Source organism: Rhinolophus hipposideros, assembly GCF_964194185.1.
Source record: "Rhinolophus hipposideros genome assembly, chromosome: 9".
Classification (NCBI taxonomy): Eukaryota; Metazoa; Chordata; class Mammalia; order Chiroptera; family Rhinolophidae; genus Rhinolophus; species Rhinolophus hipposideros.
The window spans coordinates 34,289,473-34,303,902 of NC_138055.1; the positions used below are offsets into that span (position 1 = coordinate 34,289,473).

General features: G+C 34.4%; 1 protein-coding gene across 1 annotated transcript; it reads right to left on the bottom strand.

Annotated features, from left to right (window-relative positions):
- Positions 1-306: 306 nt before the first annotated feature.
- LOC308501677 (sulfotransferase 6B1-like) lies at positions 307-14,107 on the bottom strand (the record flags this gene model as incomplete). The annotated part of the gene is made up of 6 exons (XM_081058409.1): positions 307-1,552; positions 5,726-5,912; positions 6,065-6,159; positions 8,726-8,852; positions 11,677-11,861; positions 13,963-14,107. 6 exons carry the CDS (start codon positions 14,105-14,107, stop codon positions 1,434-1,436), a joined length of 858 nt encoding a protein of 285 aa, XP_080914535.1. The 3' UTR covers positions 307-1,433.
- Between the last annotated feature and the right edge of the window lie 323 nt (positions 14,108-14,430).

Consider the following 14,430-nt stretch of genomic DNA (forward strand, 5'->3'; position numbering starts at 1 on the left):
GTAATATAGCCTCATAGGATTTGGTGGATTTAACACTAGAGCCACTTGCCGGTCTTCTCCACTTGCCATTCTCATCAGATCCCCTCCACCTTATTCTTACAGCTTTGTCAGTCTCTGCCCATCAATATCAGAAAAGGCTAAGTGTGATTTGAAATGCTCCAACATGAAGATGAGGACTTGACCAAGACCTCACTTGATTGCCCTGCTCATTTACTAACCTCATATATTTGGGGAAAGGAAATGTCTTAGTAAATCTTGGTGTATGCTAATTTTGTGAAAAAATGAAAAACAACCTGAATTGCATGATGTCAACAGAAATACATTTTATTTGTAAAAAATGGGTACATATAAAAGATTCATAAATATCTAATACTGACAGAATTGTGATAAAATTGATACAAAAGACTCCAAGAGATTTGTTACTGAAAATAAGATTTTCAATACATTGGTATTTGGCTGATTTAACTCACTCAACCCACTGCTTTGGTGTCAAAGCTCAGAGTTATATACAGTATACAATTTTGACTTCCCGTTAGTCTTAAGTTATGGTACAGATGTAAACAATATGACATAGATGTTCATAACGGGCATATTATCATTTAGGCAATAATCCTAAACTAAGTAAGTTCACTGAAATAGCCTACAATATCCTATAGGTTAAAGCTACAGAATAATATTCATTATAGGAGAGAATTACACAGATTGGATTAATGTTACAAATGCTACCGAGAGAAACAATACATATTCAAAATACTGTAAAAAGTAATAAACACCTCAGAAAATTATACCTTTCAGAACTGGAAAATAAGAAATTTTGTAACTTAACTGACTTTATTAAAGATAAAGGAAATACCAGTGTTATTTAATGTGAAATCTTTTCATTGTTCATTTCACCAGTATACCAGATTGTGATAATTTGTTATAATCTACCTATTAGGTGTTTCCACCTTAGTAAGATTATATTTGTCATTTCTATGACCCTAGAGAATATTTCTACATGGACCCCAGAGAATGTTGAAATAAAAATGTTTTTCTAGAGGTCACGATGGTCCAAACAGGCAGAAAATAGATGCTTTCAGACACTGGTCATTTTAGATAATCCCTCACCTCTTTTGTTGTATGTTAATGCAGTTTATAGAACACCCACAGTAATATGCTCTCTGAATAGAAGTAATCTCCTGCCTTATGAATATCCTGAAAGCAGATACCTGATTCATCCATTGAAAAATTATATACTTCATTTTATTAATAATTCTCTGCTACCACCAAATATGATAATAATAGTCTCTCACACATGGCATTTTTGATGCATTCATAAAGTGTCCATTTCTCACTAAAAGAAATATCTGCTTTCTACATTGGTGAAAAATATTTATATATTCCACAAGTACTGTATCTCATAAAATGAAAATTGGTTTCATTTTCCATTTATATTAAGAGTAATCTTCAAAGTGTCTTGCTAGTTCACTGTGTTTCATTTTCTCTGTGAATAGTTCATCAAATACTCTCTTCTGCTTTGAAGTAAAGTAGTTTATCCAATCACCCACTGCTCCTGGAAAAATTGGAAATATATCAGACAAGAACCAATTTAAATGTATAATGTTCAGAAAAGCAATCTGTCAGATTTATAATACAATGTGAACAATTTTATCTCTTGGTGATAAAGATGATGGGAGAATTATTCTTTTCTTCATTTGTTTATCTGTTGTTTCTAATTTCTTCAGTAATAGTTACCTATTAATTTGTACAGTTTTAAAAGTGATTTCTTAAAAAGAAAGGAAGATTAAAAATATGTAACTGTCCTAGGTTTTATGATGGCAGGGAAAACAAGTATCTCGGCTAAACAATCAAAATGTAAAGCAGACAAAGTGGACATAATGATGCTTCATTTATTTCCCTGTGTGTGGACCTTCACACGCTGATAACATATCGCAGGAGTAATTGGTCTCATTTTAAGGAAATTTATTTTACAATATTGATAACAGAGAGTTGAAAATATAATCACCAAGTTACTTGTGTGACATGTTCTCCTTCCATATAACATGTTTGGAAATTGAAATAAAATATATACAGCTGACCCTTGAAAAATGTGCGGGGCGGGGGTTACCCTTTCCCCAAGGGAAAATCTGCGTATAACTTTTGACTCTTATGAATAGCCTACTGTTGACTGGAAGCCTTACTGATAACATAAACAGTGAATTAACACATATATGGTACATTATAAGTATTATATACTGTGTTCTTTCAATAAAGTAAGCTAGAAAAAAAGAAAATGTTAAGAAAATCATAAGGAAGAGAAAATATATTTACAGTATTTATTGAAAATTTTCTGCATATAAGTGGACCCATGCAGCTCAACCTGTGTTGCTCAAAGGTCAACTGTACTTCATACAGTCCATTGGCCTGTCCTGACCGTGCGTCACCCTCTCAGCCTTGGCCGCGGTGCCAACCCCTAAAGACTGCCCTTCTCATCTCCATTATGCACACTATGCCAAACCTGGACCCTGGATCTTGCCCACCATAGTCTTTTGCCACTTCTGGCCCTACGCTTCATCCCTGGGGTATAGCTGCACTGGAACCAGTAATGCATCATTTTATCCCTCCATTACAGACTGTCTTATATTTGTCTCTGTTATATTTTCTTTGCAATTAGCTTATAAACTCTTTCAGGTTAGGGACTGTGATGTATTCATGTGTATTCCTGCAGTACTGAACCCTGCAGTACTGCATCCTGTGCCATATAGTGGGTGCTCAATAAAACCCATGGTTTGATTGAATGTCAGACGATGTCACTTACAGCAAAGAAATATACTACAACTTAAGAAATATTTGGTGTTGTTGATTCCTAGTCCAAAAGACTGAGTTTAAAAACAAACAAACAACAACAACAAAAAAATACCTTTTCTGTTTGGGAAAAAAAGGAGGGCCGGGGCGGGGAGAAAGTATCAGAGGGAAGATCCCAGAGTCAGGAAACACCATTGCTCCTAAAACACACCAATTGGGGCTTCATGAGGCCCTTAGAAGAATAATATTAACGTTATTAATGTTACTTGTCAATATTCTTTGGTCCTTCCTGGTTCTCCCTTCTGGTTTCTGGTATCAAGGCACCTAAACTATTGCTGTCTCCTTTCATTTGACCTGACATTTGTTTGCATGGTTTCTGATTTATTTTTTCACTCTGACTTTCTTTTACTTTAAAAAAAAAAATTTGTTTTAAATAATATAGTAGTTATATATGTAGGTTAGAGAAAACACATATAAACAAAAGGAGATAAAAGTGAGGGTGTTTCTGCTGTTAACCTGTGTTTTGTTAGATCTAATATAAAGAAATCACTTTTAGATAGAACTTAAATGCATTAGAATTAATGTTGTCAGCTATATGTTGATATGATTTCACCTGGAAATATTTGCTAGTATATATGCCAAAAGTATGGCAGGTCAGAGTTAGTAGGATAAGATATGTGAATTCTGAGAATTTGCTAACCAGATTTCAAAGGGCAGTGATAAAAGATAACAGTAATACTGGAATCCACTAAGCCTCAGAACTTCCTCATTTATCATCGTCCTCTTTACCACAGTCCCTATCAATCTCTTTCTGCTTCTCTCCCCTTTGCTCATTTCACCTTTCTTCACGTGTTCTTTTCTAAACCCTTTCTATCTTCCCTTTATCTTCTTTCTCCCATCCCTCCTAATCTTTTTCTTGACCTTGCCTCTCTCTCAAGCTCCCATATCATTTTGCTCCTATCCTCCGCTATCAAACTTCTTAGAAGAGTGGTCCTTTTTTGCTGCTCCCTCCTTTATTTTTCATCTCTTTAAATCCCTAAACCTGACTTCATCCCCACTCTTAGAATTCACTCATGATAGATAAATGGGCATGTTTGACTCTGACTTTCTTCCTAACTCTGGCTGATGTCTTTTCTTGGCTTGTGCTGTTTCATTCCCATTGATGTTAGGGTCCCAGGGCTCGCTCTTCTGTCCCTTTTCTCCACTAGCCCTTCCCACTCACCCTGAAAATTTTTACCAAATTCCACAATCTGAGGATAGCTCCTGAACTGCCTTCCCAGCTGAGCATCACCCAGCTGTGACTCACTGCCACGGCCCAATTTACGATCATCAATGTTCCATACTATTACATTAACCTCTTTACTGGACTTTCTGCTTTCATCCTCTTCTAATCAATTTTTCATTCTGAATCTTTTATTTTCTAGCACACATGTTTGACCATGTCGGGTCCCTTCTTAAAACAGCAAACAGACTAGGGGAAAAAAAATGAAAAAATACCTCCTAATGATGTCCATCAAAGCTTTTGCTCTCTCTGACCTCAATCTTCATTTTCGTTATTCTGCTTCACACATCATACACCATTCTAGCACATGAAACTATTTGCTCTTTCTAGAAAATACCATCCAATTCCAGGTGGCTCTCCTTCCTGCTATTAGCTCTTTCTGTGTATTTTGTCCCTGTCATTTTCCTGGTAAAATCCTGCTCATACTTCCAGTCCTAAATCCAATGTAATCCTCTCATCTACTTTGCCAGGAAAAAAACATCTCTCTCTTATTTATGATGCTAGTCATTCCTAGATCCAATGTAATCCTCTCACCTACTTTGCCAGGAAAAAAGTTATCTCTCTCTTATTTATGACGCTAGTCACATTTGCTCATACTAGTAACAGAGTTATTATCACCTTGTATTATTGCTTAGACTATAACATTCTAAAGGACTGAAATTGGTTCCATTTTTTAATCTTAGTTCTTAGAAAATGGTTTATTAATATATATTTGCTGAATTGAATTATCTTTTCCCTCCCAGCCATGGTTTTGCAACTACAAGGAAATAAAAAAATGAACCACCAAAAAGGACAAAAATAATTTCCAAAGTTGAGATAATATCTGATCTATATGAACTGGCAAATATTTGCTTTGGGGAGAATTACATTCAGTTGAGAAAAAGAATGGAAATAAATGAGTGTTTTCTACTAAGAAACCTGAGTATAGAAATGCAGAAAATTTTGTCTTTGAAAGTTAGGAAAATTTTGAAAAATGTTAAATCATTTTCCCTCCAGATCTCGATGAAAATTCACATAGATTTCAAAGCAATTCTATATCCAGATATACCCAAGCTGCTTCTAAGTTAGGAATTAATGGAGATTTATTTCCTTCTCTTAGTGTTTCCATGCAAAGGAATGTCCTTAGATAACAATCCCAGTTCTCTCTCCACCCTTTCCTTACTGCTTCAGCAGGTAGGTTATTAGATTGGTGAGTTTGGGAAAATGCACTGCCCACTCATCAGCTCCTTTCTCTCTCCCAAAGAAAACATGTGTACCACTCTCCACCATGCTCTAATTGACCTGCCCCAGTGGGGGGATAATACTGCATTTGATCGGCTGTGACCAAGCATATGTTTATAAAATTCAGGGTAAATTATTAGCAAACACATTAGGCTGCAGACCTAAGATACATTCTTCAAATAACTTTATCATTCTATCTGTCTGACACCTGTCTCTTTCTCTCAATTGGCTCCTAACTAGGCATGGAAATCTCAGTCTGGAAAGAATGCAATTCAAGAATTTCATTTAATAAACTTTCACTGAGGGATGACAATGTGTAATCTATTGTACAAGATATGGAGTCCACAGTGATGAAATGAGGATTAAAAATGGTAAAATAGAACTACTTCCAAATATAAGTCCCAGGCAAATCACCACATACATCTCTTTCTGACTTACCTTTCCTAAATACCAGGTTCTTATTAGATGTGAGGGCGCAGATGGTCTTATTTGGATCACAGTTTTCTTTGGCTGCATTATTTTTCATTTCCTTGAATGATGATTTCCAAGAGATCTGATTAATTTCGCTGTCACTCACATTAATACCAAGGAAAGTCGTTATTTTCTTTATGCTTTTAGAAAGATCCTGAGCAATAAGCAAATAAATTTTAAAAAGTGTTATTCATCAAAACACCAAATTCATTCCTTGAAACCTGAGAACAGAATTCATTGATCAATTTCCTGTATTAGCTTAAGTTTACTAAAATTGTGATTGTTGAAATGTTTGGAAGGACTTACCTTCTTCATTTCTTCATAGAAGATAAATAGAATGTTTTTATCATTTCTGTGACCTTCCCAGCTTAAAACATGATCAAACCAGGATCCATATACAACTAGAAGAAATGCAAATTGTGTTAATATTAAACATTATGGCTTTGGGTTCTTCCCATTTCAGCAGTTTTCAGAGTAAGGTACATGCCTATTAGACTGTGTAATGAAACAGTTTTCTTTAGAAGAGCTCGATTTCATTGTTGTTCCAACTAAATTCAATATTGTGAAATAAAACTGGATGGCTTTATCTTTTAATAAGGCTGTGCTGTTTTTTTCTTATTTCTAGTAATCATTTTTTTTATCATCAGGAGAAGTGACAAGAGAAATACAGTGATACACATTTTCCCTATAATTGTGTTTTGATAACTACTTTGGATATTAGGAGAAATAAAGAAACATTGAGATTATATAATTTCTTTTTGTAAAGTAACAAGCTTTTCATAATTATAAGTTCTTAGCATAAAAAGTTTATAAACTTCTCCGAAGAAGAAAAAAATGAAAAAGAAAAAAGAGGAGGAAGAGGAGGAGGAGAGGGAGGAGAAAGAGGAAGAGAAAGAGAAGAAGAAGAAAGAGAAGAAGAATTGATAATAATAATAATTCAGGTGTCTTAGTTCAAGGCTGAATTACCCAATTGTAGAATACTTACAGGTCAAATCGCATTACAATTAAAAATCTATTAACTCACCTAAAGTGAGAAAGAATCACCTGGAATATTTTTTCCAACCACACTCTGCCCTTCCCAGATATTCTGCTACAACTCCTGAAAATGTGGTAACAAAGGCTAGTTTGCTTCCCTGCACATGGCCTGGGTTGGCCCTTCTGTGGTTACATTCATAGAAAAAGAATCTCTAGAACAGGAACAATAACAGGCCTACTCTACCCTATCCTGGTCAGACCATCCCCAGAGGCTGTTTTGTCTTCTGGGCACTACAAAATTATAGAGATACGGTCAGATTAGCTCTTGCAATGGTGAGAGAGGAATGGTGAGCCACAGAGTGTAACAGTGGGAAACAAATGTGACTCTTTTTTTCCTTGGGAAAAAGCGGGCTCAAGATCTGTTTTAAAAAAACTAATTTATGTATTTAAACTCTGCTTATTCCAAAAATGGAATTGAAGCAGAGTGAAGCATGCTAACTATCTTCAAATATTTAGAAGGCTAACCTGTGGAAGATAAGTTCATGACTGGGGGACAGTTTTTATGTTTTTTTGGTTTGGGCCTGGACAAGTTATGCACAGTGGTAAGAGAAAAGATTTTGGAACTGACCCCTGAATTTAAATCTTGGCTCTGCTCATAGTTACACATCTGTAGACAAGTTGTTTGGCTTCCCAAGGTCGGAGTTTTCCTGACTTGTAAATGAGGATAACAATATCTACCTCATGTGTTCCAGTAAAAACGAAAAGAGATCATGTTTGCATAGCACTTAGCTAAGCATATGTATAACATGGTAAGAATTTTTTTTTAACATTTAGGAGCACCAAGAACTGTGTTGCTTTGGGGCAGGAGTGTGGGGTATGAACCTGTTGTCAAGGTTAAGAAGTTCAAACTTAGCCTCCACAATTCTTGGAGCTGTTGTAAAGGTGATTCGAACATTAGGTGGGTGTTTTAACCAGAGGACCTTTAATGTATCCATTATTCCTGATACTTTATGATTCTATTCAATGTATGCCAATAAATAAGAAGGAAATAGAGGAGTTGAAATAGTGTGAGAATAGCATATTCTTCCAAAGGGAATATAGCAAAACACAGTTTTAAACCCTGTTGCTGGTGAGTTCCCAATGTCTTCATGTTAAGGTTACACTTGCTGTGGCCTCTTTTAAATTAACAAGCAAAAGCTTAACAATTTACAAGCAAAATAGTAAAGCTAGCAATTAAGATCTACTCTAAGTCCTGTAAGAGACAAGATCCTCAGGGTATACACCATTTCTAAATCATGTCTCTTCTAACTTCTGTATTGTTTTGGTATATTATTTTTGCAAAATAGTTTTTTTAAGTGCTCCAGACACCACTGAATCAGGAAAAATGAAAAATTTAAAGGTCATGCATGGTAGACCAACATGTGCTACTCAGCACAATCAAATAATGTATCATTTTGGTGTTTTCAAAATAAATTACTGTTAGTCTTTATAAAACCAAGTGCCAGGATGGCTAATTCTTTCACATTTGTTTTATTCGGGGTTTGGGGGGGGGGCGTGTATATTGTTTACTTGTGCTGTTTTGTTTTATATGCAGGTATATATAAAACATGTTTCAGGCTACCTGTCCAGGTTTCGTCTATATCTCACCGTACTCCAATCAATGCATAATTACTTCACTGAAAAGACTGATGGTAGATGAAAACAAGAGATGCTTGATCAGAATTAATCTCTGTTTTGAAAACATTAAAACTAGCTTAATAAGAAATTGGTAATATGTTCTACCCATAGGTGATAAAAAAAAAAGAATGAAGAAGCAAAGTGAGAAAGCATTGCTTAGAAAAATAAAAGAATAATCTATTCAAATGTATTTCTGAAAGTAGGCATTAGGATCCATTTAAACTCTTGGAAAATGCTTTCATTTTGAGTGGAAAGGTTCACTGTATATTATGAATAATAATCACTGTCATGTCATAATAATCAAGTCATATTTACCGTTTCCTTTTAGGAAAAGTTCTAAAAATGCAGCCCAGGTTTCAACGCCAGGGAGATTAGGGTTATCTCTGTAGTAGTGAAATAAAGAAACAGCTGTGTCTTTGGGATTCCTAATGATGTAAATAATCTGTTAAAGAAAAAAATTAATTTATTTTTAGGTGGAAATAGCCCCAACACAAAACATTCCTAAAAGAATGTAGCAGCAAAACTTACCTGTGCAAGTCATGATTTTTGGCAGCTTCAGCTGATTATTAAACACAGACTTCAGCCAGTGTTTCTCAAAATATAATGTGCATAAGAATCATCATGTTATCTTGTTAAAATGCACATTATAACTCAGGAGGTTCAGTGTGAGGCCTGGCACCCTGCATTTCTAATGAGCTCCCAGGTAATGTTGATACTGCCAGCCCATCAACCACTATTTCAATTTATGTGCTAAATTTGGTCCTATCTTTCTAGGGTCAGACATGAGAAATCCCTCTTCATTTATAGGATGAGATTATCTTTTTAATGTCCATTTATTTTAAAACATGATTTACATACAGTAAGGTGTCTTCCAAATTGTCTATTCTTATGTATAAGAAGAATGTTTTGGAATTTCCTTTTGCTACAAGTTAATCACCAAAAGCATAAGGAATCTGAGATACCCTCTCAGTTTACATGAACACTGCAACTATAATTTAATTCAATTCAATAAATATTTATTTAATACCTACTGTATACCACGCAGTGTGCAATGTTGCAGGTCCAAGGGATATAATGATGAGCAAGACAGAAATGGTTGCAGCCCTCTCAAAACTTGCAGTCAGGTGAGGGAACACTCTTGACAATTCAGGGTTATGAGAGTTTCAATAAGGAAGTATAGAGTGCAATATAACATATAAGAAACTTTAGGAAACCAGTGTGAGAAGCTGGATATAATAGGATTATTCTTCAGTTAGGGTCAACATTGCATGAGTACCAGATGGTCTACTTGAGTTTTAACTGACAATCAGGGTACACACGATTTACTTAGATAAGAAAACGGTTACTGAATCATGTGTAGTGACGGATGGTAAGTAGTAGACTTATTATGTTGATCATTTCACAACATACACAAATATGGAATCATATTCTACATCTGAAACTAATAAAATAGTATATATCAATTATACTAAAAAAACACACACAAAAGAATGTATTCTAAAAAATCATGAGAAATATTAAAGGGAAGTTGAAGGATATGAAGGCAAGGCAGAATAGTACTCTGGGGGAAAAATTAAATATTAACTAAATATCATGAAATGAGCTGAAAAACATAAATTTCATGTAGGAAAGTTGGAAACAAAAAAAGAGAGACAAAGATTAGGAAGAAAATACAGGAGGCCTAGTAGGATTGAGAGCTGGTGGGGAAAGACTGGAAAGGGAACTTCCTGTCTGACAGGGCCTGCGGGTGCAGGTAAGGCTGGTCCAGCATGAAGCCCTCAGGGCTAAGCCATCAGCACCAGAGGAGGTCATCCTCTTCTCAGGCCAAGGGCAACCAGAGTCCCCATTAAGGGTCACCCTGAAAGGGTTGTACCTTAAGGCTGTAACTTTATAGTGGTGGCTTAACAAAGCACCCTAATCTTTCTGAACTTCAATTTCTTTGCTTATGAAAGGAAAAAGACCCACTCCTGTCATTTTTTTGTAATGTGTTTATAAACCACAGCTCAGTCTCTAGTGACCATTTGTTATCAATGCTATTGCTCTACCCTAGGAAGGGTTATTGTGCTCCCCAGACTCCCGTTTTCCCCCAAACCTCTCTTTTTGTCTTAGAGACAGAATGTTTGAAATGAAAATGCACGGCTGAGTGATAGTGTAATCAAGTTAGGACACCTTCAACTGTCTGATAGATTTACTGGGGATAAAAGCAAAACTCTGATATTTGCTTTTTACTGTGGTTTACTAGTTTACTGTGTTTACTTTGGAGAAGAGTAGATAGTATGCATAGAGACATTGTGGTAATAAGATTATAATTATAGGAAGACCTGCTTTGATTTATGCGAAACATGACTGGTAGGTTTTGTTTTTATTTTTGGAATATGGCTGACATTGGTTAAAGAGGCTTTATTACTGAGACCCTGTAACAATGGACACCTGGATCTAGCCTTTGCTTTTCAAATGTTATTCTTTTTTTTTCTCATAAAAACAGAATCTGAAACTACTCTTTATACAGACATTTGTAAAGAAAAGACAATCCAACCCTAATGTCATACCATAGAAAGCCACTCAGCAAGTTAACATATTTACATCTAGATTTTTATTATGCGTGTATATGTATATGTTTACTAAATTGAGATTATATATATGTTTATATATGTATATATACATATATATTTAAAACGTGCTTTCTACTTAACCTTATTCCATACGAATTTCTCCATAAAAAAAAATTTGAATAAGATATACAAAAATATAAAATATTCTTTTAAATTATAGTTAACTTTTAAAATAATAATGTGTACATTTTAAAAATAGCTTGAGGTACTATTCTTTAGTGTTTTATATACAATTTTTAAATTATTTTCCTATATAACCCATTGCAAAAATGATAAATAAAATCATTAAAATAATATTAAGGCAATTTTTTTCCTTAGACATCAATATTTAAAGTAAGAAGACTAAAACCAGATTCAGAATAGAATAAGACATTGTCTAGTGTAATTACAATTCACATTTCTTTCATTACTGAAAAATTATTAAAATAACTTTTATGAGCTAGATACAGTGGTAACACCTATACATGCATTGTGTTATTCAATCTTTGCCACACTGTGTGAGAGGATACCATTATTCCTGTATTAAGTAGGGAAACCAAAGCTCAGAGGGCATCAGCAATTTTCCAAGGTCACACAGCTTGAAAGTGACAGAGCAAGAATCCAAGCTCAGTTTTGTGGCATTCCCAGGCTTCTGCCCTTCGCTATTGAACTTACCTTGCATTGTTTTTGTTTAATATCCACTGGTAGCATGTTGTAGTTCAAATGTGTTGGAATAACTCTTCTCTTACAATACATTTTCAGCTCTTCAAATTTAGAAATGTCTCCCAATTCAATTGGAGATGTTAGAGTAATTTCAGCATTGGGAATGTTCTCAATGACTTTAGCGATCCAGTGAGTGCCTTCATACAAAAATAAAGTGAAATACATTTGTAATTAAATGACACTCTTGATGAAATGAGTATAGATAATTAGCATAAGGTTATAAAAGCAATGAATGCGTTCATTTTATTTTAAATAGTTTTACCTCGACACCCATTGAAACCTGTGGAAACACCACTGATGTTAATTCATTTTACAGGAAGAATCACATTTTAAAAGTGTGAAGAGATATCAGAACTGTATATGCTGTTTGCTCAGCTTGAAATACTCTTCCATGCTCTAGCACTCATCTCTAAAACCTTCTCCAATTCACAAATACACAGATCTTTCCATACACAATTCCTACTGGTCCTGCAAGCTCATGCATCTTGCTCTTTTAAAAACTGTCTTCTGAGTCCTACTTCCCTGGCGTAATTGCTCATCATTCATGTCCCTCCAAAGCAGCACACACTAGAGTACACTTGCCATTGAGTATATTCATGTCTGTCTCCCCATTGCCCCATTGAAGATAGACACTGAATCTTATTTTTGTCTGTACATAAATACAGAGTAGTTGTGCAAACAAAGAATTTGAACAATGAATAAATGGTATATTCAAACATCATAAAGATGCAAGCCTGCTACTGTGAGGTCTGGAAGGAATACCACTTTGTGCTGACGTAAAGCACGTGTGGATGTGCTCCAACGTCCTAGACACTAGTAAGATCGAGCAAGAAGCAGAAGTTTGGGTGGGGAGGATGTTTTGCTAATTTAAAAGCAATGTCCTTGATGAGTTTAAATCAGCCCTAGTTTCCATTTATCTCCTTGTTATTCCAATAAGGTACAATATTAACAAATGTACAGTTGAATAAATATTTAGAGGTTAAACAGTGCTCTCATTTGCATTATATGTTTTAAATTTAAGACTATTTCAGGTTATAATGTTAAGGTCTGAAACATTTATAATTACACATTATAAACATTTACTTTATAATTATAACATTCATACAAACGTGACTCATATAGTAGTGATAATTGTATTATTTGAACAAAATATATTGATTTCTTCAAATGAAGAAGAGAGAATACAAGTTTTGTACTGCTGAAGGGAACCTCCTGGCAGCTAACAGGAAGTTGTCAATTATAGGCTCCAATATGTACAGTAGAAGCCTTATATATGGTATAAATTAGCCCCCTGTTCCAAGAACCTTAAAAGTATCATAAATTACTTTCTAAACTAACATATTAATTTAAGGTAAAATATATTTATCCACAGAGCAACGTATTGCATAAAAAGAATACTGAGAGGTATTCTGGAGGCAATCATTTAATTTCCATTTGCAGCAATATTTTCCAATAAAAGAGATACTTATATGGCTTATATTTATTCTCAAAAAGGACCCTGAGAGATCTGGCCCTATGTGAAATCTGTGTCATCCAATGAGAAGATTACTTGGGCCTGACTTACAATCAAATGGGGAGACTACAGTGCACACACTGTAAAGGAAACTTGGTTCTTAGGTGCTGAATCCATGATAGCAGGCATATGCCCATCTCCACACATCCACTATTTTGGAATTAGCAACAGGAAGTTGGATATGATATATTCTGGTCACCTCTCAGAATCAAAAATAATATATGATTAATTCTGATTAGTCACAGAATGACATTCATAATAATGAGTATATACCTATATGTGGGAATAAACTTTGAATAATAAGGTATAAACTTTAATAACAAAAATATTTATGATTTTTATTAGCACAGAAAAAAATTAATTTATAAATCAATCATTAAGTATAAATTGAACAAACAGTATTTATCACCATGCCTTGCACAAAATAGGAAGAAAACTTTATAATGTTACAGACATTATGCTTATTATAGATATTGGCATTTGTATGTTTTCATGAATAAACTAGAGAAACAAGAGTGTAGTAAAGCTCTAATTTCTACAGTTGAATTTTCACAAAGCACATATTTTTGGCTCTCTACTGTCAAAATTTTTCATTAAAATAAGCATTTATGTATTATACTTTAATTTCCTTTGAAAATTCTGAAAAACAAATGTTTGGTAAAAATTATTATATGACTATTACTATTGTATTTTTACATTTAAAAAACGTATTAAAATAAACATACCAGATTTTGGATAGGAAACCAGAAACACATCATCTTCTCTTGCACTGAAGGAATCCAGGGAATTTAGAAGTTCTTCTGAAGACATAGTAGAAAAAAGGACATCCTTGAATTTATGAAGAACACTTGACTGGTTCTGGGATGACATCTTTCATCAAATTAATCAAAAATTATTTACTAAACACTAACTTCATACAAAGCACAGAGCAAGTATGGTCCTTGATTTTTATCCTAGCTCAGTGGCAATGTAATCTTAGAATTACTGAGCTAACCTTCCAAGTGGAGGAACATATATATACCTTCTGCAATATTCACAAGTGTAATTTTTAAATCATGACCCCACAAGTCAAAGTCTACTGTTAAAAAGATGTTATCTAAATTTCACTGATAACATATTACAAAATATTTCCTCCACTTGTCACTCAGAATCATTTACATACAAAGCTTTCAAGCTATCAGAATGTAATCATT